This window comes from Bombyx mori, chromosome 14 (assembly GCF_030269925.1).
Source record: "Bombyx mori chromosome 14, ASM3026992v2".
Taxonomy (NCBI): domain Eukaryota; kingdom Metazoa; phylum Arthropoda; class Insecta; order Lepidoptera; family Bombycidae; genus Bombyx; species Bombyx mori.
In genome coordinates, this window is record NC_085120.1 from 4,772,383 (window position 1) to 4,795,088 (window position 22,706).

Genomic DNA, 22,706 nt, shown 5'->3' on the forward strand with positions numbered 1-22,706 from the left:
TTATTTATGGTATATTGATATTGGTATACTGACATTTGACAACACAGTCATGTCATTGGCAACACGCTTCCATTCCCTGGATAATATAAAAATACTATCTTCGCAAGTATGATAAATTATGTAAATTTGGAAATAAATATAACTTTGCAAGGTTCGTGTGGTTTATACTACCTTTTTGTTGAGATTAGATTATCAATCATCAGATAGACTTATCACTTAAATAAATTAAAGCTACTTTTATGTTTTAATCTATAAATAATATATTTATGAGCAAACTCTTGCACTTTATGATATCTTTGACTCTATCACACAGATAGATCTTATGTTTTGGCATGGACACTCCTCCGATATTACGCAATTCTATGCAGAATCGATCTTGTCGCTTCGCTTAAATAGTTATTACAAGTCAATCAATCGATTTGTTAGATACATGATTTTAGTCTTCCATTTAAATTTTCGATTGTTTCACGGGACTTTCAATGGACAATGACCATTTCCTAATTCCAATGATATAGTAGTAGGTAGTACTATTAGCAAAGACGCCCGGTATACCCGTATCGAGTAGTGTAACTGTCCTCCTCCTTGAGTCGCATTCTTCATGTCTGAGGGTCGCCAATGCTGATAGCCTTGAGAGGCTATTTCAGCTTCGCCCTAACATGTAGGTGAGCTCGCGGGGCTCAAACCGAAGTGTTGCTAACCCTGGCCCTAGCAAGAGCAGTGCTTCGCAGAATCTACCACCGGATCGGAAACGCGACCCACTGAAAAGATCCGGGGAGAAACTCAGTGGGCATCTCCTCCCATTAACTATAGTAGAATTTAAATTTGATAGCAGTTACCAATTTTTCCTAGTAAATAACCAACTTTATGAACAACATCCATTGCTGCTCTATTACTGGCGATACTAGGGGGCATTTAGGTTGAATGTTGAGAAAGTAAACAACGTAATTAGGTACAAAAATTTAATATCTCGTAAAGATACATTACACTTCAAAATTTTATTATCCATTCATTACCAGGTAAAGTATCAAAATTTTTAGATGACGAAAAAACTAGCGTTTACTTGTGGGCGATTTCACACAACGCTTTTTCTTTTCTAAATGTACTTAAATTTTTGTTACGAATGTTATAAAATTAGTAAAACATAATAAAAATAATAATAGAGTTACATACTTCTACTACTACACACTCTGCTGTGGAAAAATTTAGTTTGAGTAAGCAATTATTGATTTTTAAACGTTGAACTAACAATCTCTTGCGTCAAAGAAAATCATACAATACATTCAAAACGTTATGAATTAAACTTAGAGATTAATTACTACACATAAAAAAAAAACATATTTAATTTCATAATTTTACCAAAGAATTATCACATACAAAACAAAGGACACGGCCTCTCGTACCGCATTCAGCAGTCTTTAATGCTTTTAACGTTCGAACAATTAAACATCATCACATTCTTCTTCGATCTCTCCTTAAAACTTAAAGAACTAAATAAAATAAAAAATCAATTACAAACTAAATGTTAATATTGTTTTGTTAGATCCTCTCGATCGCTAGTGACGCGTGTCGGCGTCTTTGAACTCCACCGGCGAATAGAGAATACAAAAAAAAACAATACCGTCACACACGAAATACAGAAGTCACACGTAGAAAGTAGCATATTAAAAACCGACCTCCATTTAAATACGAATAACAATTGTGATTATATTACGAATAATACCTACTAAACTGTATTATTTCTATGAGTCTTAAATTGGCGCTTAATTATTATCGATTTTTATATATCGATACATTTTTGTGTGCAATTTCGATATGAAGCGCGTCTTGTCGACAGCAATATCGAACGGTGAGGGAAGCGGCATGACACTCTCTCATGCCGTCTCGCTCCCTCCACGCGCCCGCGACTGGCGTGTGTGCGTGCGCGTACTCAACACTGTTGCTTAATTGTGTGAGTGGTTTACCTCATATGCCTTTTTCGTTTTTTGTAGTGAAACTTCTAATGCGACTTTCAACAAGGTTGCGTTAAACGTTTAACGCTACCATACTAGAAAGAGACAGAGCGAGAGTGAAAGCGTGGAACTCGAACGCAGGCGCGTAGTATACCTGTTACAGGCCAGCGCGAGCGTTAGCGACGAGTAGCGTCTAATATCATAATGAAGTATTTAAAAAAGTATATATATATATTTTATCTATCATTTAAAATATATATAATATAAATGTTGAAGACGTCGCATGTTTTATACACAGCATTCCCTATTACAAGAGCAATGATTTAAGAATGAGAAATGAAGAAAACCACAATACTACACATCGAAAAAGAAGTTTCACTTCATTCACGTGCACCAAGTTGCACGCGCACCGTTTTTTATTTCTTTTTAATTTGTTTTCACTCCACAATTTTATAATAGTTTTAATTAGTTATACACATGCCTTACATCTGCCCCGAGTCTGATGGTCGCCTATTTTTTTTTGGAGTTTACTCCTTTAGAATCGATTTACATATATAGGCCCGGGGTATGAAAATTATGGGGACCAAAATCGTACTAGCATGTCACACGAAATGCGTTATGCGCCTGATTGGCTCCTGATTGCGTGATGCGTGCGCGCGCCAATCAGGAGCCAACGCGCGGCCGCGTTATAGCAGGTGACGCCGGGCTGCTGCGCCGGCAGTCCGCCACAAAGCCTCGTACTGATCGCGCGTTTCTCTCATTATTGTATTTTCATATATTTGTTAGTCGTTTGTTTTGTGTCTCGTTAATTTGTTAATAATCTGTAGTGTATCGTGTTGTCGTAATATAGAACTATTTCTCGTATTGTTTCGTTTAATTTTTTATATCCAGTAAACTCCAGTCGTGCGTCGGAGCGGACACACACACTTTTTTTTATTATCGCAACTTGTTAGCTCCACGGTTATCTGTTCACGAAATTTTTTTGTTGCACGCGGTATTACGTACAGATTATACTTACTATACACAAGTATAGGTAAATACGTGCTATTTTTAAAATAATTTAAGATTCATACTAGTACTCTTAATATTTTTAATATCCTAATCATTTAGTTTGTTTGTAGATTCAAATTATATAATATTAATGTTGCTACTACGATTCTTACATAGATGTTTCGAAACTATTATTGAAAAATTCTGTAAAATATGTTTTATATTAATAATTGGCAGTATGTAGTAAGTTTTTAAGTACAATAGCAAAACTTTTTTTTTACATTGTAAAAACTTACGTAGTTAGATTATCGGTTAACCAATACTAAGTCCATCGGCCTATATTAAATCAGACAATTATGCAAAGGCTGAACGTGGATTGAAGATGCAATGGAACTAATTGTTCGTGATTGCTTATATAATCGTAATAAAAACACGAAAACCGCGATTCAATGTATCGTAAATAAAAATCAGCTGTCGCCCGCGGTCAATGACCTCAAGTGACGCTGCGTTCGCTTTACATTGCGGATTTAAGACATAACTAAAATTACTAAAACAACAATAATTATTTATATTGAACTTAGCCGAAGAATTTTGTTTTAAAGTAGCTATTGGTTAATTGAGGAGTTATCTACTACATTATACAAAATATAAATTTTAAACCTTTGATATACGTACGTAATACTAACTATATACACCAAATTACTTAATTTTCTAGACATAGAGGCATATTTATTTATTTATATAATCGTATTTACTTTAAAAAAATAATTTTTCTATAGATTCATGTGTTTCTTGGAGTTCTTGAGTTTTAGATTAAATTATTTAACGGCACCTGATTCTAAACACTGTTTCATATTTCGAGTTTATTATATGTTATATTTGTGAGTGAATTCTTAAATTTACGTACTCTCTACGGTGGCTTCAGGCAGTTCGTACATTTCGTGAGCACCCGTGAGTTCGCCCACAAAGTACTCGTCGAAATTAAACTTCGATCATTTATCCCACAGTCCGACCTCTTTCATTTTAGTTTGGAAATATTTCTCAAGTGTGTTCGCGCACCTAGAAGGGGAGAAAGTAAAATTATAACAATATATAGCATTAAAATTAACAGTGAAAACTTAACATAGGTAAAACTAAAGTATTTAAACTGGAACATTCCATAGTTACTAGTCGCATGTTTGGATTGCCAGTAAGTAGTAAGTACTAGAGGTCCAGTGTCTAATAAGACATCCAATTTATTAGATAATTGTTCTATCACTGACAAAAAGCCCACGTTAGTTTCTTGCCGGATCTTCTTAGTGGGTCGCGTTTCCGATCCGGTGGTAGATTCTGCAAAGCAATGTTCTTGCTAGGGTCAGTCTTAGCAATTTCGCCAGGTTTGAGCCCCGTGAGCTTACCTACATGTTTGGTAACGCTGATATAGCCTCACAAGGCTATCGGCATAGGTAGAAAAAAAAAACTGACAAAAATGTTGTGCTTTCGCATTTAAACTGTTGTGTTGTAAATAAGACATTTCGGAACTTCCCGATACACTACCGGTGGTTTTAGGTACCTCAAGCACCGGTCACCGTTCTCACCGAACCCGTCGGTTACGACAAAGGGCTCGGTTAGTAAATTAACCCTCAGACACAGCCCAGAGTTCCTCGCCGGATCTTCTCAGTGGGTCGTGTTTCCGATCTGGTGGTAGATTCTGCGAAGCATTGGTCTTGCTAGGGCCAATGTTAGCAAAGTGTCCTAGGCTGAGCCCATCGGCTACAAGTTTGGTGAAGCTAGCCCTTAACCCCTCGCGGTTACTAGTTTATTTTTATTGCCCTTGTAAGCAGAGGAGCATACGGCCCGCCTGATGGTGAGTGGTTACCGTCGCCCATGGACTTCAGCAATGGTACATAAGTATTAAAGTTCATCGCACCTGTAGTAGTCGGTGTCGGGCGAGTTGTAGAGTCTGCAGTTGTTGAATATCCGGGTCATGTCCGCTATGAACAGCCGCTTGGACACGTAGTAGCGCGCTTTGAGACGTTCCCCCATCGTGCGCAAGTCTTGCAACACAAAGATAAACACATACTCACACACATACAATATATAAATCTACAGTAGTTTTTATGGATGTTCCGTTATAACTACTGAACCATGCATCCGATCGACTTAAAACTTAGTATCCATGTAGAAAATACATGTACTTAATGGATAGGCTAATATTTATATGAGTGTTGGACTCCCTACACCAGTTGCGGGGGCGTTCATGATGAGAATGTTTGTGGGGGTGAGAAATAATAATGTTAATTTTAAATGCCCAGCGAAGCGGACGGGTACAGCTAGTCTGCCTATAAGAGCACTAAAAAAAGATAGACTCACCCATCGGATACTTGATGTGATCGTAGTAGTCCGGCACCTCCGCCTTGTCGACCGGCTTCAGGAACGGCCAGGCCGTCGCGTGGTTCTTTACCTAAAACGTTATTGACAATCAATCGAAATTCAACCTTAGGCCTTGATACCTCAGACTTAGATTACATTAACGATCATTACATTTTCTTTCGTTTTAAAATTATAACCTTATATCTCGCCAATAGTTACTAAGAAATAAGGTAACGCATACAAAAAGAATACAGTCGAATTGAGAAACTCTTCGTTTTTTTAAAGTCGGAAAATACGTCAGTACTATTAACCCTTCGCACTGAAGTACTTAAGTCAATATCTGTTACTAAGCACCTGGAGATTGCCTAACTTTGCCTTCTTTTGTTTGTTAATGTATGTTTTAGTTCTCTTAAGTCTCTTAGAAATAAGATTCATTCTCAGTATCTTCAGATTCGCTTTCGATTCCGGCGCCTTAGTAACAGAAATCGACAAACATGGCAGTCAAAGGGTTAAAGAAGAATAAGGCGATTGACTGTTATGTCTTTGCCTATTTATATACAGATTTTTAAATGAAGAGTCTATTTTTTTGGGACGAGTATTATTTCCGCCTCGTGATGTCCACGGTGGTGGTGTCTATAGTGACGTGCATATACTGACTGCGTGCAGCACGTTCCGCAGGGTGACGGGGTCGGGGTCGGGGTCGTGCGGGGGCGGGGGGGCGCGCCACCCTGCCTCGCGCGCCCCGGGGATGCACTCCGGGGGGAGGCTGCGGACCTAGAACAATACACGACGAAACTAAATTCTTAGTGGTTGAGCTCACAGACCACCTGGTGTTAAGTGGTTACCAGAGTCCATAGACAACTACAAAGTAAATGCGCCACCCACCTTGAGATATAAGTTCTAAGGTCTCAAGTATAGTTACAACAGCTGCCCCACCCTTCAAACCGAAGCGCATTACTGCTTCACAGCAGAAATAGGCGGGGTGGTGGTACCTACCCGCGCGGACTCTCAAGAGGTCCTACCACCAGTAAAGATTCTATTGATCGATTTTTTTTTATTACTTAGATAGGTGAACCGGATCGGGGAATCGCGCTCGTGCCGTCCTCCCCGGCCTCTGGGCCGAGGATCCGAAGTGGAATCCCCACTCCCTTTCGCACTCCTCAGCTTCACCTCACATAAGCAAACCCCTAACCCCTAGCATTCTTTGAAACAGCAGTTCGTCAATCGATCCACTTCAGTCAGTCTATGAGTCGAGAGTAACGTAAATGCACTTTCTGAATAAGTATGTCAAACAATTCAATAGGTTTACGTTTTTTTTTATTTTCTTTTATTACTTTAAAATAGTTCCGATTACTACCTGACTCCGTGTTATCTCTGCAACGCTTTTATAGTCGATACGACACCCCTAGAATTATTGAGAATATCCCTCACAAGTCGAGAATTTTACATATGCGTTTCCGCCATTTGACAATAGATGGCGTTGTACTCCTCGAGCGTTATGGACGTTACTAGTTCATTTGATATTCGTTTCTGCTTTTCAGCCATAGATGGCGTTACTATTACCGGCATAACAATATCTATGTTATGCCTTATTATTTTATTTAGTAAATTATAAACTTAAGCACATGTATTGGGTAACATGTCAGTTCACTGTGCATCTGTTTTAATATAAGCCGCACTTAGTAATCCTTTTTAAGGAAAAGGAGTGTAATTACTCTAATTAATAACACTACAATCTAATTTTAAAGAAATGTCTATATGTATACATACACCTTCCTTGAAGCAAGTGAGGCCGGGATAAATTTTTCTAACTTCCTTCTGTCGCATATCTATAAGTTTCTTTACGATCTGAAATGAAAGTATTTTTATTGTTTCAGATTCTATTTGATATACACAGGACTAATTACACAAATACTTAATACATGATACCTATACCTACCTAACACAAATACTTAATACCTATAAGTTTTTTTTTTTTATATTTTATAAGTATATAAAGAAAGTTACACAGCTTAAGTTTCTTAAAATTCTCAGATGTTAGTGGTATCAAGTGTAAACTATTTCCGCCGTGAAGCAGTAATGCGTTTCGGTTTGAAGGTGGGGCAGCCGTTGTAACTATACATGAGACCTTAGAACCTATATCTCAAGGTGGGTGGCGCATTTACGTTGTAGATGTCTATGGGGCAGGTGGACTGTGAGCTCGTCCACCCATCTAAGCAATAAATAAAAAAACAGAGCGTAGTCGGAATGCTAACTATATTCATTTACTAAGCCAATGTCGCTTTGTCGCCAAGCAGCAATGTAACGTGTAGCCAGACGCGCGGCGGGGCACCGTCACAACAGAGTCCATTTACCAGCTGTTTTTTGTTTGTAATACATTACGTGCAATGCAGTGTATTATCATTTTTCGCTACTTAAACGAACAAGGCCTCCCTAGTACAATTTTGGATGTTTAACGACAATGGGAAGACCCTTCACCGAGCGGGTGATATTGCTCGGTAGACCGACGGTCCGTATATAGTGTTGTTCGGAACTTGTATATATGCGAGCTTATCTTGAAAATGTCGTAAGCGACATTCAGGCATCAATTGCGTTGTATGATGGCTACCCACCACAACAACATTAATAATTTCAAATATCAGTAACGACGTACCTCTTTCTGCATCCTAATAACCGAAGTGAACTGTGTGTATACTATTCTAGGGTTCAATTCGCAGTGCATGAGGGTTGCTCCCTCGTAGTCCTTTATGTATCCTTGGTACATCGCCCTCGGCAGCTTAATGTCTTTACTGAAACCCTGCTTCTTGAAGTAGCCTGTGGAATTAAACAGACCAGGCTCGGAGATCAGAGGATCTTTAGTGACTGTATTCTGTGAGTGTCAGACGTAGCCTTCTGAGGCTTGACAATCAAAAGTTATGAGGTAACACATAAAAAAAACAGTCGAATTGAGAACCACCTCCTCTTTTGAAGTCGGTTAAAAAAGGAGCTACGTTACCTTGAGAAACTAATCGCGCTCACCTATTGCAAATTCATCAGCGAAGGTAAGGAAGTGCAGTATATTGTTTCGGATGTGGTAATCCTTGAGGTGGTTCATGAGGTGAGTGCCGTATCCTTTCACTTGTTCGTTGGACGTGACCGCACAGAATACTATCTCGCTGAAGCCCTGTCAACAATTTTGAAGACGTGAGTGGAAGAAGGGGTTAAGTACGATTTTTGATATTTTACATCGAATGAAGGTGTTATGTGCCTATAAACCTTATTTATTACTAGTGTTAGGACCTCTTGTGTCCGCACGGGTAGGTATCACCGCCCTACCTATTTCTGCCGTGAAGCAGGGCAGCCGTTGTAACCTTAGAACTTATATCTCAAGGTGGGTGGCGCATTTACGTTGTAGATGTCTATGGGCTCCAGTAACCACTTAACACCAGGTGGGCTGTGAGCTCGTCCCCCGTGTGAGCCACCCGCGCGGACTCACAAGAGGTCCTACCACCAGTAATTACGCAAATTATAATTTTGCGGGTTTGATTTTTATTACACGATGTTATTCCTTCACCGTGAAAGTCAATCGTGAACATTTGTTGAGTACGTATTTCATTAGAAAAATTGGTACCCGCCTGCGGGATTCGAACACCGGTGCATCGCTACATACGAATGCACCGGACGTCTTATCCTTTAGGACACGACGACTTAAAACTTTAATTTTAAAATTCGCTAACACAACTATATATCCCTTTACATACTTGCGAATGGAATGTCCTGAAGCAGATGCCACCAATCGGCCTGCCTTCTTTGATCAGAGCCAATGTCTTGTGTTTCCTGTAAGTATATTCAAATTTAAGCTTTATGTATGGCTTCATAAAAGTCATTATCCTTTGAATTAATACTCACGGATCGAACACTAATTGCGATATGTATTCTTTAGTCATTTCCGGTAGTTGGTGGGAGAAAACGTTGTGGAGACCTGGAAGCAACGCCGTACACTTCATTATATGTATATTTACTGATAATATTACAATCAGTACAGTTAAGTTGTTATTAAAATAATTATAAATAGAAATGCTTTAACAAAAACCAACTTCAAATAGGAAAAAAAAAGATATTCCAAAACAAACTATGTAATATAAACTAAGAACAATCATCATCGAAATCGGTTGGCGTGATATTGAGTTATTGAGTTATTCATCTATTTGTCGCGCACGTACTTAATGCAAATTTAAGACTTATATGGTTTTCTTATGGATACCGTTATCAGAACTGGACTAAATTGGGAATAAAATGGGACCACACGGGAAGCGTCAGCTTTTAAATTAAAAAAAAGAATCATCAAAATCGATTCACTCAGACAAAAGTTATGAGGCAACAAACATAAAAAAAACATAGAGTCGAATTGAGAACCTCCTTCTTTTTGAAGTCGGCTAAAAAAAAATCTATAACCATGTTTACAATCCGACCGAGACTATAATAATATAAATTAACGTTTATTAATTTTAATTATATTTAGATAATTTCTACATACTCACCGATCAACCATAGCATTGTCTGTTTGTTGACGGGCCCAGTCAGAGAGTTGCCGATCACATGGAACTCTATTAATTTTCTTTGTTCTTCGATTTTGGCCGCCTCGTCGCGCGGTGCTTGCGTTTGGAATAATGCCTGAGGAATTAATCGATCATTTGGTTTGTTTTGTATAATGTTAAATTATATCCGTATCAGTATTTTCATTCGGCCTTTTTCTAGTGCGGTATAATCAGAAGATCCAGTTAGGACGAGACAGCGATCGTGCATACAACTAACACTGGTAGGCAGCGGCCTGGCTCTGCCCCTGGCATTGCTGAAGTCCATGGGCGACTGTAACCACTCACCATCAGGTGGGCCGTATGCTCGTCTGCCTACAAGGGCTCACTTTGCTTGGTTTATGGGTCGTGAAGAAATACCCCTAGACTGAGAGTTTGTTAGCCTATCTAGGATAATAAAATGTAGCGACGTCAAGGTTTTTTTAAACTTCAACTGTAATGCGAGCACAAGCCGTGAACGAGTTAACGGTTTGAAAAATCACACAGGGTTGCCATTCCAATATTTAAATATGACTAAATATAAAGTTTACTATTAGTACTCTACCCTGTATGGTAGAGTTTACGGCAATAATTTAGTTTTTTTTAAGGGATTTTATGACCTGGTAACTAAGACCTTTACGTAGTCTTATTTTAATTTTAATGTAAACTTTTTTATATGAAAAATGATATGAAATGAAATGAAGTTGATTAATATGAAACATGGCATGAAATGAAATGGAGATGAGATGATATGGGATGAAATATAATCTCAATAAAATCGTGGTCATTTACTTGAGACTTTTTCAGAGGACTTTTTGGAGGACCCCGAGGAGCTACGTTCAGCGGCTTTGTTTAATTTACTTACATTTGTGCACTTTCACAGATACCAAACAGTTAATAAACCACCGTTATTACATATTTAAACCTGAAGAAACACTAAATAGACAAAACAAATCACACAACTTCACTCCTCGCGTTCCCGTCAAAAAGTCCGTAACAATTTAGTCGAGTGTAATAAATAGATAGAAAGTAGCGGAAATAGTTGGAGGAGGCCTTTGTCGAAAGGCACACCGGAACGAGTTACATTTTGTAGCAGAACTGTAGATTTTATTTTTATATTTTGTTTTCATATATCAAATTGTAATTTTTTTTAATCTACTTAAAATTGTTAGCGTAAACTGTAGAATTTTCGGGAAATAAAGGTATTATTATTATTACTAGCGGTCCCCTGGTAGTCGAAATGCGACTATAATTAATTGAAATTAAAAGTTTGTGCACTATGATTCTATTGTGAAACACTATTACTTTCTATAATCACAGATTTCCCCAACTTCAGACAAATAGGTACTAATAAAGACAAACAATGTTTAATCTGTGCTCAATTTGACCACAGATTATAAGCAATAAGAAAGGTATGACAATAAACAAATAGTATGCATGTGTGTCTGTGTGTCTAATACATTTATTTTCTCCTACCTACGCCGAAAGTTCGGTTTTCCTTCCAGTGTACAGGGAAGAAAGTCTAACTCTTCCTCCCTGGCGCATGCGCGTTAGTGTCTACGTCTGCTCTCACGCACCTAAAATTCTCCGCCATTTTTGTACTCGGGTAGTTTGCAATATTGCGTTTAGTGTAAAAGTGAAATAAACAAAAGGCAATAAAATTTAATAGTGAAGTATTAAACAAAGATGAATTCATCAGACAGTTCTTATTCAATTAGTAGTAGTTTGTTTAAAAATTAAAAAACAGTTAAATTTAATTTATTTTTTTATATTTTATTTTTATTATTTTTTATAGTTGGATGCGGAAGGCGGAGGACCGCATTCTGTGGAAGGCATTGGGGAAGGCCTATGTCCAGCAAAGGCTGATGATGATGATGATGATGATATAAAAAAATATTAACATTCTGCACTCCTTCTCTATATTCTCTATAAGTGTGGTAAATTTCATAATTCTTCGTCCGCGCAAAAGTGGTACAAAGTTTTTGCTTCACGCATTATTATATAGATAATAAGCAAATAAAGCTGTTCGTTCGTCGGGAGCGAGCGCGCACGTACGTCCGGTCCGCACATGTAGTTGGGGTCGGAGATAGTCGCCACGATGTCGGCCACCGTGCGCTGGCTGACGTCATCGCTGCCCTCAGAGCACACGCGGCGCCGCTTGCCGCCCGTCCCGCTCACACTCACGCCCGCACGCTTCACGCCCTCCTGCTTTATCGAACCTGCAACATAGCGTTTGTTTAGTGCCTACACTATCGACACGCTATGATGGCCGTTTTGACATATTACAATAGTGATGTGAAATGTCAATTTATTCTCGAAAAAAATATAATGAAATCTATTTAGTTTTTATTGCAAGTAGTACCTGATTAAAGAGGTTTGTTAAAACAAAAATAGAAATGCTTACTTAACATATTTGAACAATCTGAATATTGGAATTAAAATGATTTTTTTTTTTTTAATTTATTGCTTAAATGGTTGGACGAGCTCACAGCCCACTTGGTGTTAAGTGGTTACTGGAGCCCATAGACATCTACAACGTAAATGCGCCACCCACCTTGAGATATAAGTTGTAAGGTCTCAAGTATAGTTAAAACGGCTGCCCCACCCTTCAAACCGAAACACATTACTGCTTCACGGCAAAAATAGGCAGGGTGGTGGTACCTACCCGTGCGGACTCACAAGAGGTCCTACCATCAGTAAAAAAGATATACATACTTTATATGCACACAAGAAACAAGAGACCAAAAAAAGTTGTTACAAAAGGCTATATTTAATCAGATCACCTAATCACTGCTATCATTCATTACCTACATTAATTGTAAGTTCGTTTTCTAAAATATTATCTATGTTAATATCTCTTTCATCCTTGAATTTTTTGTAAATAAGTACACCAATAATTATAATCTTATAAAAATAAAATAAAAAAATTCGTAGGACCCTAATATATATAGTTTAGAAATCAATGTAATAAATAAATTTTGTGCCCTAAAATAATAGATTCGATAAATTTGATGACTAACTGTACATCACTATTGACAATAAAGAACAGCAATTTGCTCCTTCAAATGTAATTACTATTAATACGAAATTTCATGAGTGGATAAACGTCAAAACGGTCTTCATAACGTGCCAGTAGAATAGTGATTTTGATTACCTTACTCTGGGACTCAGTATCGATTCGCATTCAGAATCGATATCTTTGTTAATTTTTTTTGTACTCTGACTATATTCTGATCACTGTCTGTCACAATAACGACACCTGTATAATCGTGAGGTTGAACTTTAAGGACATATTGATTGAAGACATCAGTGTCAATTATTAAGGGCGTTAAAAAATTTGTATCGAAAAGGAAATTATTTACCAGATGACAGTGTAACCGTCGTGAACCCATCCTTACTGTCTCCGGATGCCGTAACTCGTTCAAATTCACCGACACGACGACTTGCTGAAAATTATAATAACATGTATATTCGGGCACCAGCAGCAATATTTTTCTTTTAATTATATTTATAATCCTTTTTTTGTATAATGTATATTAAATATGTTTTTAATAAATATAGTTTAAATAATAAAACATAATAAGAAAAGCTAAAATCAACCTTATTGATTTCTTATGAAGCATCTCGGTCCCATATAATTTTACTTATTGCGAGAGTTCGTGTTTTTATGTAAAAAAATCCTCACTTAAAAGTTCATTAAAGTAATGGAAAAAAAGGAGGAACTTTTCAATTTAATGCTAGACAGAGAGGTACACTATAGTGAATGGACGTCATGTTATATTCGCCATTAGCTCTTTCATTAGCCGAAGTTTATTCTATTCTATTATATTATGTGGTCGAGCTATTTCATTATTAAAAATTACAAAAGGCACTAAGTTAAGGCGTCCATAGTGTCTTAACAAAAAGGCTTAGTTAAGAAAAGGTTCGTGTGTCATTAAAAAATGGTCCCAAAGCAACTGACTCACAAGTTTTATTATCCAGCATCGCTTGTAAATGATTAGGCGGCACTTGCTTGTAGTCCGGGTCCCAGATCGGAGAGTTTGGACTAAATATTTCTTCTTCCAATAGAGCCAGGAACCGAGGGAAGTGGGTCAGAACCAGTACCTGAAAATAACAATCAAATAGTCATAAATTTTATACGGTGTTGTAAGGTCAGCTGAGGTTACCTTTAGATGGGCGATAACCACATAAAGTAGGTTGTGAGCTTCATTTAAACTAGTACTAAGAAAACAACATTCTATTAGTTGTTAAAAAATCGATTTAGTAAAGGAAACCGAATCTACCATTAATATGGGAAGTAATTTGACTAACCGTTCAGTAATAAATAATGATAAAATCATTTATTGTCTTTCACACAGACATAGATTATTATAGGTAAATCAATAAAAGACAAAAGGAGGTGACTCGGCTGATGCTGTTCAAAGTGGACGCTGATTTTCAGTTACCCATTAGGTGTATTGCTAATTTTAAGGTTTTTTTTTGTTTGAGAGTTTACTGGTGGCCCGGAGGCCTTTCCAGTTTTACCAGGGCAGGTGGGCGAGCAAGGACTCAGCCAGGAGGGGTGACATTTGCCAACAGTTACCCGAGCGCCTCCAAGGGAGCCTTAACAACTCAAGGACAGCTGCTTCGCGAATGAATCTATTACCGGATCGGAATCGCGACCCGCTGAGAAGATCCGGTGAGAAACTCAATGGGCTGATGCTTAGGTTAGATTGCACGTTGAACTCTTTGCCGAGTTCGACGAGTACGGTTACCGGAGGATTCTACTCCTAGTGTTAGAGCTGAAGGCGTCTAATGCAAGGGTTATTGGATCTGATGGATCCGTAGGGACGTGTGGATTTTAAGGTTTAACGCCCGTGACATACGTGGTTTAAAAAAAAACTACCCTAACACTCTTTCTTTAAAACTGGCAACACTAAGATTTTTTTTATTATCCTTCCAAACGAGGAATGTGTGTAAGACCAAGGTACCTACCCTTTTCTCTGGCGGCATTCTGTCCCTCTCCAAGTGGCACTTGTCCATGAGCTGGCGGCACACGGACTTGAACACGGCGCGCAGCAGCGTCCGTCCGAACACCAGCGACGTGTCGTAGTGGGGCAGCGAGTCGCAGAACGCGGGCACGTGGCAGAACACGAGCCATCTGGAACCAACGAGCGGGAGCTTTGTCGCTGGTAGCTTGATAGGCTATCCCAGCTGCTCGCGAACTCAACTCCAGCGAGTTTGCTATAACTGGGCTTATGAGCCACTGAGATGATCCGGCAAGAAATTCGGTGAGTTGTGTCTATGGTTCTACGGGACTAGTTTGCAGGAAGGATAATGACCGGTGACCAGTTCATGAAGAGCTTAAAAGCATTGAACTATTTGTAGTTGTTAAAAGAAAACGGATTAGTTCTAAATGAATGACTTTACTGAAATCAAATATATCCAGTACCAACTCAAGTTCATAAAAAATGGTTTGTACCGAATTTCAAATTGAAACATTCAATCGAAATTAATGAAAATTGTATTAAAAGATTGCATTGAAATCATCCGTGTATTTTTCTTAATGAATAGTGATGCTAAAATAAAATCATAAGGAGAACTAAAATATGAAAACTCTTTCTGGATTCGTCATTTAGTTTTGATGGAAATTAATGAACTTCAAATCGCAAGTGTTCACGATTGTGCGAAAACTGACTCTATTAATGTGATTGACTGAATATACTAGGGAGAAGATCCGGTGAACTCAATGGTCTATGAACTCTATGGGTTAGGTTGGACGTCGAACTCTTGATCCTATTCGACGAGAACAGAGACTGACGCTTGGATAGCGTAAAAGCACTGATCGCGTGGTTGCAACGGACGAACGACACGTTACGTATAGTTATGCTCTACACAGTTAGATTGCTTGGATTACTTTCTTAAAGAATCAAAGCTACAAAAAATTTAGATAATCCTACACTGATGTTTGGTCAATTCTATAGGGAATGCAAGTTTTTTTTTTAAAGCTTAGATGGGTGAACGAGCTCACAGACTACCTGGTTGTTAAGTGGTTACTGGAGCCCATAGACATCTACGACGTAAATGTACCTTGAGATATAAGTTCTAAAGTCTCAAGTATAGTTACAACGGCTGCCCCACCCTTCAAACCGAAACGCATTACTGCTTCACGGCTGAAAAAGGCGGGTGGTGGTACGCGCGGACTCACAAGAGGTCCTACCACCAGTAAACCTACATGATCCATCTATTAGTACCATTATCCTCGTTTCCAGATAATATGATGAATTTGGGATAGTTAACATTCGCAATGTATTTTCCATAAACTCGGCAAGCCACTTAATATTAGATGAGCTATCCTGGTTGAACGCATAAAAACTGATAGACCTAATTAAAAGATCATAGTTACCTCGTATAATTAATCTGGTAGGCTGATATATCTTCAGGGTTTGAAACTTGCTGAAATAAATATTCACTAATTTATTTTCATATTATTATTAACAAAAGATACAGATACATGAGTCGTCTATTATCAAAGGTGGCAATCTGTGCATTTGGACAAAAAAATGTTATTGATATGTCAATACAGATTGATTTGAATATAATCGTCTCCTCCAAAGAATACGGTTCAAAACCTGCATTAAATAAAGGTTAATACTTAACCTGTTATTTATCTAAGATGTCGTTCAGAAGAGTTTTGTGACTGCCAATGGAATACAAAGTGAATAATTCGTTTTTCTGATTTACCAATAATTGTCCAAAAGTCACATTGCCGGCTTTGATAATAGTCGACTCACATAATAACTAAAATAGAAGTTAGGATTGGGAGAGGTAGTAGGTTGGAGGTGGCTTCAAGATAAAGCTTGGGACATAGCGAGCGTTTGACCGTGGGTTGTGTGAGAAGCTAACGCTGAGCTTGGAAGGGCCCCCAATTCACCCTGCGTACGAGCTCCGGGATTCACTCCGACCAAGACACGACAGGTTTTTTACACCGATTGGCAGGACAGCTTCCCGGAGCCGGAATTCATTAGTGACACCCAGGTTCATGCCTAATGATCGGCGAGCGACGGTGGTGACCGTTTCACTATACCTCCGCCATATCCCCGTCCACAGATCTCGTAGCTCGGGGGTGTGGCATCACCACAGTTTACCCCCAACATGGAAGAGGAAAGGAGAAGAATAGAACTGGCTCTCCAACCCACACGGCGGAATACAACTAGGTTATTTGGCGGCGGACTTTAGTTGGAGAGTAGTCGCCAGCCAGTGGGATAGTCCTACCACAGATGTTTTCGGTATCCGTTCAGCACTACCCAGAGCTCACTTTTAAGATATCGTGGGTTAAGCCCACGAAAGCGGGAAACATCAATCTCCATACATTCCTCAGGACACAGCAGAAAGTCTCAATTTTCAATCTTAACACCTCATGACACGCACGGGTAATTATCTAACTTAATTATATAAAAACATTGTTTCATAATGACTTATGGAACTCACCAGCTTCCTGACGCTGGGCGTTTCAAAATTCCAATGATTGAAACAGTGAAGGAACATCTTGGCCAAATCGTACATTGTTTGCCATTCCCTTTGTGGTAATGAATTGAACTTGTAGAGAACGAAGTTTGTTATTGCTTTAGCTATGGAAGGCCTTTCGAATGGAGGTTGTCCCAGTGGTCCCTCGATCCGAGGCTGGGAACGCGTTAAGATGCATTTACGAAGTATCTGAAAAATATTTTAATCTATATATATAAAAATGAATTCCTGTTCGTTAGTCTCGCTAAAACTCAAGAACAGCTGGACCGATTTGGCTAATTTTGGTCTTGTATTATTTGTGGAAGTTCAGAGAAGGTTTAAAAGGTAGATAAATATGAAAATGCACGGAATTAAATAAAAATTACAATTTTGTTTTCCCATTGATGTGTCCCCGGTCGGACGGATTCCTTTTGTTTGTTATAAGTTTATTTTGATACAAAAGTTTAGGTCTTTTATTTATCGATTGAGACGCTACGAAGTCTGCCGGATCAGCTAGTCTTATAATAAAACACCACACAGCTTTTATTTAATTACTGCGCAATTTATAAATAACGTGTAGCGGTTGAAATTGTTTGGCAGACCGAGGGTCCGAATGTTATTGTTCGGAACTTATTCAGGCAATCTTGAAAGTGTCTTTCGAAATTCAGACACTTGTCCAATATCTTCTGTTCTGCATAGTGGCGGTCTACGGTCCAATGTTTTTTTTTTATCATTCTTTATAGGTGCTCCTGTAAGTTGAGCGCATAGCATTTTATGATCTGAATGAAAAGTTCTGTTTAAGTTTACGTCTTGAAGGTTTTTGGGCTTTTTGGCCAAGATAAAGTCAATTTCTTTTTTATATGTTCCATTTGAAGAGATCTGTGCCAGAGATTTTTCATATAGAAGCCATTGAGAATGGTCAATTTATTATCTAAAGCAAAAGTGCCTGTGTGCCTCCATCTTTTACCATGTGCATATTTTCCCATTGCATTATCTTATTTATTAACGTTACACCTTCCTATTTCTGTAAGAAGTACTAAGTCTAAGATTGTTATTCTTTCTAATGTGACTATTATTGCTTCAATTGTGTGCAAGTTTCTTTTTAATTTGAAATCCTACACAATAGTCCTGGTCCCACCTTTGTAATGTTTTTTTTTATTTATTTTTGTCTACCTATGCCATTAGCCTCGAGAGGTTATCTTGAGGACTTTAGTATAGGACCTAAATCTTCTATTCCTTCACTAGAAGATATGCTTTTCAATTCACTGATTCCTTTTCCAACCTACATTATGTCTGCCACGGCTATTTTCGAGTTCATGAAGTTTCTCAATACTTCATAATAATTATATCCGAAATGAATTTGTTAATCTTAGAAGGTCATGGTGTTTTTCCTCTGCGCGGACCAGTCTGCTTGGGGTAGCGAATTTAAAATAACAAACCTTAAATAAATAGTAGTAAACTTGTTTAGTGTTGTGGTCATCTTCTCTTTGCATCGACATAAATATGTTCTCTACGTCTACAACAGCACCGAGCAGCCTATTCACTTCTGCTACAGGCAAACCTTGTAGCTGACTTACATGTTTCTCTGGAAGCAGATACACAAAATATATCTTTGAAAATCCTATCCTACCTAACCTCCTAACCTACCATATTCCATTCATTAATAATGATAGCACATTCTGTAAATGAATGAAACATGAATTTTCTTGAATGAGAAATTTTTATGCTTAGTTTAGTAAATAGTGTTTCGTAGTTGTTTTCGGTATGTTAGAGTAGTTCTTTACTATTCATAAGACATATTGTAAATCAGAACAGCACTTATTCAATAAATTGAAAATAATTAAACGACGTGCTATTGAATAAAACTCTTAAATCATTTTACTACAAATTGTTTTTAAGACAAGTTTCAACCTAACCCTCTAGAAATTAAAGGCATTTATAAACTAGATTCCTCATTCATACCTAATACATGGTTGCAGTTTCTACACACGTCATTGAAGCTGGCAAGGGGCTGATTATCAGCCCGAGGAGTCTTGCCCGCATGCTGTGTTACTGGAGTCTTCCATCCATTGCAGTTACAATCTGGTGTCTACCACAAATATTAAAACTGATAGCTAATGATATATTGTCAGTCAAATTTGAATAAGTCCATAAACTTATAATGTTTGATGGTTAATGGTACTACTAACATCTAAATAGAAAATATTTGAATTGAGTCGTCTATTATCAAAGGCGGCAATCTGTGCATTTGGACAAAAAAATGTTATTGATATGTCAATACAGATTCATTTGAATATAATCGTCTCCTTCAAAGAATACGGTTTAAAACCTGCATTAAATAAAGGTTAATAGTTAACCTGTTATTTATCTAAGATGTCGTTCCGAAGAGTTTTGTGACTGCCAATGGAATACAAAGTCAATAATTCGTTTTTCTGATTTACCAATTATTGTCCAAAAGTCAGATTGCCGGCTTTGATAATAGTCGACTCAATTATAACATATTTTTTAATGTTTCTTTTCATTTTATTATTTCACAGAAGGCAGAATAATTAGAATTTGCGAAAGGATATGAAATCTAGAAATTAGATACTTATATTGTTATACAGTACACTTAACATTATGTTTTTCAAAATCATTTTCATCATTCATTGCTATTTGCTTTTAAGTTATGGGTATAATGTTAAGTTGAGATCAAGAGGAGTTACTTCGTTTTATTAAATAATGTTTTCATGGTTTTTAATTCCTTATCGCTTAAAAGTCATGATAGGACATCATTACATTCAGTGCATTAGTAACATTTTCATTTACAATACCTGACAGGCTGAATATATAGCTAGTTTGAGTAGTTTTTTATTATGGGGCCAGTTGAAAACTTGTTGTTTTCTTTGTTGTATCCTTTGTAGGTTAGACTGCCGGGAAGCCTGTCCTTCACTGCCTGCAGGAGTCCCGGCATTGCTTGATGATGCATCATCTGCACTTAAGCTTGATGTAGCTAGAGGAAAGTTTGTAAATGAACGCTGAGTTATTGCGGTAGTTTAGTAGCAAATTATAATAAATTTATTTGGAATTAAAGGAGAAGTTTGTTTTTCTTGGTGTTGAGATCTCCTGTGGCTATACAAAGCACACTGTGCAAGTTACTGTTCACCTTCAAATATCAGATCAATCAGATTACATTCCAAAATGACTATTTTACCTAGTAAAGCCTTCATAATTGCTTTGACAGATACAAACAAGAATGTAGTGGTAATTTTTACTGATAGCACTTTTTATTTTATTACTTGAACAAATATTCGCCAGCACCTTAATGATTATTAAACCTCTAATGTTGTTGTTGTTGTAAGCCTCTAATGATTATTAAACCTCTAATGTTCATTTTCAAACTTATTGCTTACACAGTTTCATATCCATGTTTGGGAATAGCAGCCTTTGGTCATTTTGTTTCTATATAATATTTTTATATATAATGACAAGAATAATTATGAGGAATGGATTTATCTGTCCCGCCATGTACATGGTGAATATCTGCTAATTCTTCTATGTAGTAATTGCAAGTTGGGCCATCACTTAAAATATGCTTTTCAATACATGGCCTATTAGTCGCCATACTTATATAAAGCTACACCACACCTGGTTTATAGCGGTGAATATTGTAATGAGGGTAGTCTGAGATAAGAAAGTTTATGAGAATATAGATAGACCTGGTTATGTAGTAGTAGCTCAAGAAAGTACGGTTTCCAGCCTTTCTGAAAAATAGCTGATCAGACTATCACTATATAAGATTCTTTTATATGTGTATGTAATAGAGAAATTACAAGTACTAATGGCTTACAACTATCTATAGAATAGCGGGAGAAATTACCACATACAAAACACAGTTGAATTTCGATTTTGTTAAAATTTAGCTCAATAGCTAAATTTACACACATACATTTAAATTTACAGTTACAATTAACTTGGTTCACGTGGTGTTTTCATTTTCAACTACATATATTAAAAAAGCCGATAAGATGTTAAGGTCATTATTCTGGTGATTTCTATACAAAATTATTAATTATAGTTGAAGAAGCGTGATTTTGTTTATTTACCTTCATGTGTATGATTTTGTGAGGAGTCTGGCTCTGTGCTTGTCATTGCTATGTCAGCTATTTCGTCAGTCGCTTGAGACATAATATACAATCACAAACAAATTTTTGTCGCAGTAATTCTTCCCGTAAATAAGAAGTCAACGCTCTCATTTATGTATTCACTGCATTTTGGAAATAGTTACACTGATAACATGAAATAAGGCGCAAACAACAGCAGTCAAACTTTTTATCAGAATTAGACAGTTGACGTTAACACAGATTTCAGATTCAAATGACAAGTATTGTCTCCTTCATAGATATTTTTTTTTTGGTACCATTTTTCCTTGTTAGGAAAGGCAAGGGAATCTAAGCCCATACAGCCTTGTCTGCTCTATATATTCTCTGAAATAAATTTTCAAAAAAGCCGAAGCCAGGTCTTATATGATATATCTTCATAGATAATACACTTGTCTCCTTTTTGCTATAATCTATGGAGGGTAGAGGTAAGGAGAACCGTCTGGACTTTTTGGCGGGAACGCGAGGAGTGAAGTTGTGTGATTTTTTTTATTTTTTTTGTCTATTTAGTGTTTCTTCGGGTTTAAATGTGTAATAATGGTGGTTTATTAACCGTTTAATATCTGTGAAAGTGCACAAATGTGGGAAAATGAAACAAAGCCGCTGGACGTAACTTCTCGGGATCCTCCAAAAAGTCCACTGAAAAAATCTTAGTAAATGACCACCATTTTACTGATATTAGATTTCATCTCATATCATCTTATTTAATTTCATCCCAGTTGATTAAAGTCTGAAATTAATCATTTTTATTTCATTTCACTCCATAATATCATTTTTCATAAAATTAAGAATATACATTAAAATAAGACATGACTTAAAGGTCTCAGTTACCAGGTCATAAAATCTCTTAAAAAAAAAGGAGAACCGTCTCTGGTAGTTTTCCAATAACAGCACAAGAGCGCATTAAGCGGCACAATGCATAAATAAGCTTCAGCATAATTCGGCATTGTGCGTCACTGAGTCGCATTATGCTCTGTAACTGGAAAACTACCTGTATTAGTTTTCCAATTACAGAGCATAATGCGACTCTAATATGCGAATATTATATATAAAACTTGATTACATTCAATTACTTATGATCAATTTATATTTAGTTGGAAAATGATCTGCGACAAATTTTTCCTGTAAGCTATGAGAGAATTAGAAAAAACATCTATTTCATCACTTAAAATTAGTTCAGCGCAATCGGACAACCCCGAATGAACATATGTTGTTGTTCAAAGCAGGCATGTAATTAC

The 22,706-nt window shown here is 37.3% G+C and overlaps 1 protein-coding gene across 1 annotated transcript; it reads right to left on the reverse strand.

The window, feature by feature from the left end:
* Positions 1–945: 945 nt before the first annotated feature.
* Positions 946–21,684, reverse strand: LOC101736749 (histone acetyltransferase KAT2A). Its single transcript, XM_004922572.5, has 20 exons — positions 21,415–21,684; positions 20,143–20,321; positions 19,292–19,418; positions 18,769–18,914; positions 17,315–17,539; positions 16,230–16,279; positions 14,819–14,984; positions 13,810–13,948; positions 13,207–13,290; positions 11,900–12,063; positions 9,812–9,944; positions 9,180–9,252; positions 9,032–9,107; positions 8,310–8,454; positions 7,945–8,105; positions 7,062–7,139; positions 5,949–6,065; positions 5,292–5,382; positions 4,849–4,975; positions 946–3,998 (listed from the first exon to the last, which is right to left on the reverse strand). The coding sequence occupies exons 1-20, from the start codon at positions 21,494–21,496 to the stop codon at positions 3,932–3,934; spliced, it is 2,430 nt and encodes an 809-aa protein (XP_004922629.1). The 5' UTR covers positions 21,497–21,684; the 3' UTR covers positions 946–3,931.
* Positions 21,685–22,706: the final 1,022 nt, after the last annotated feature.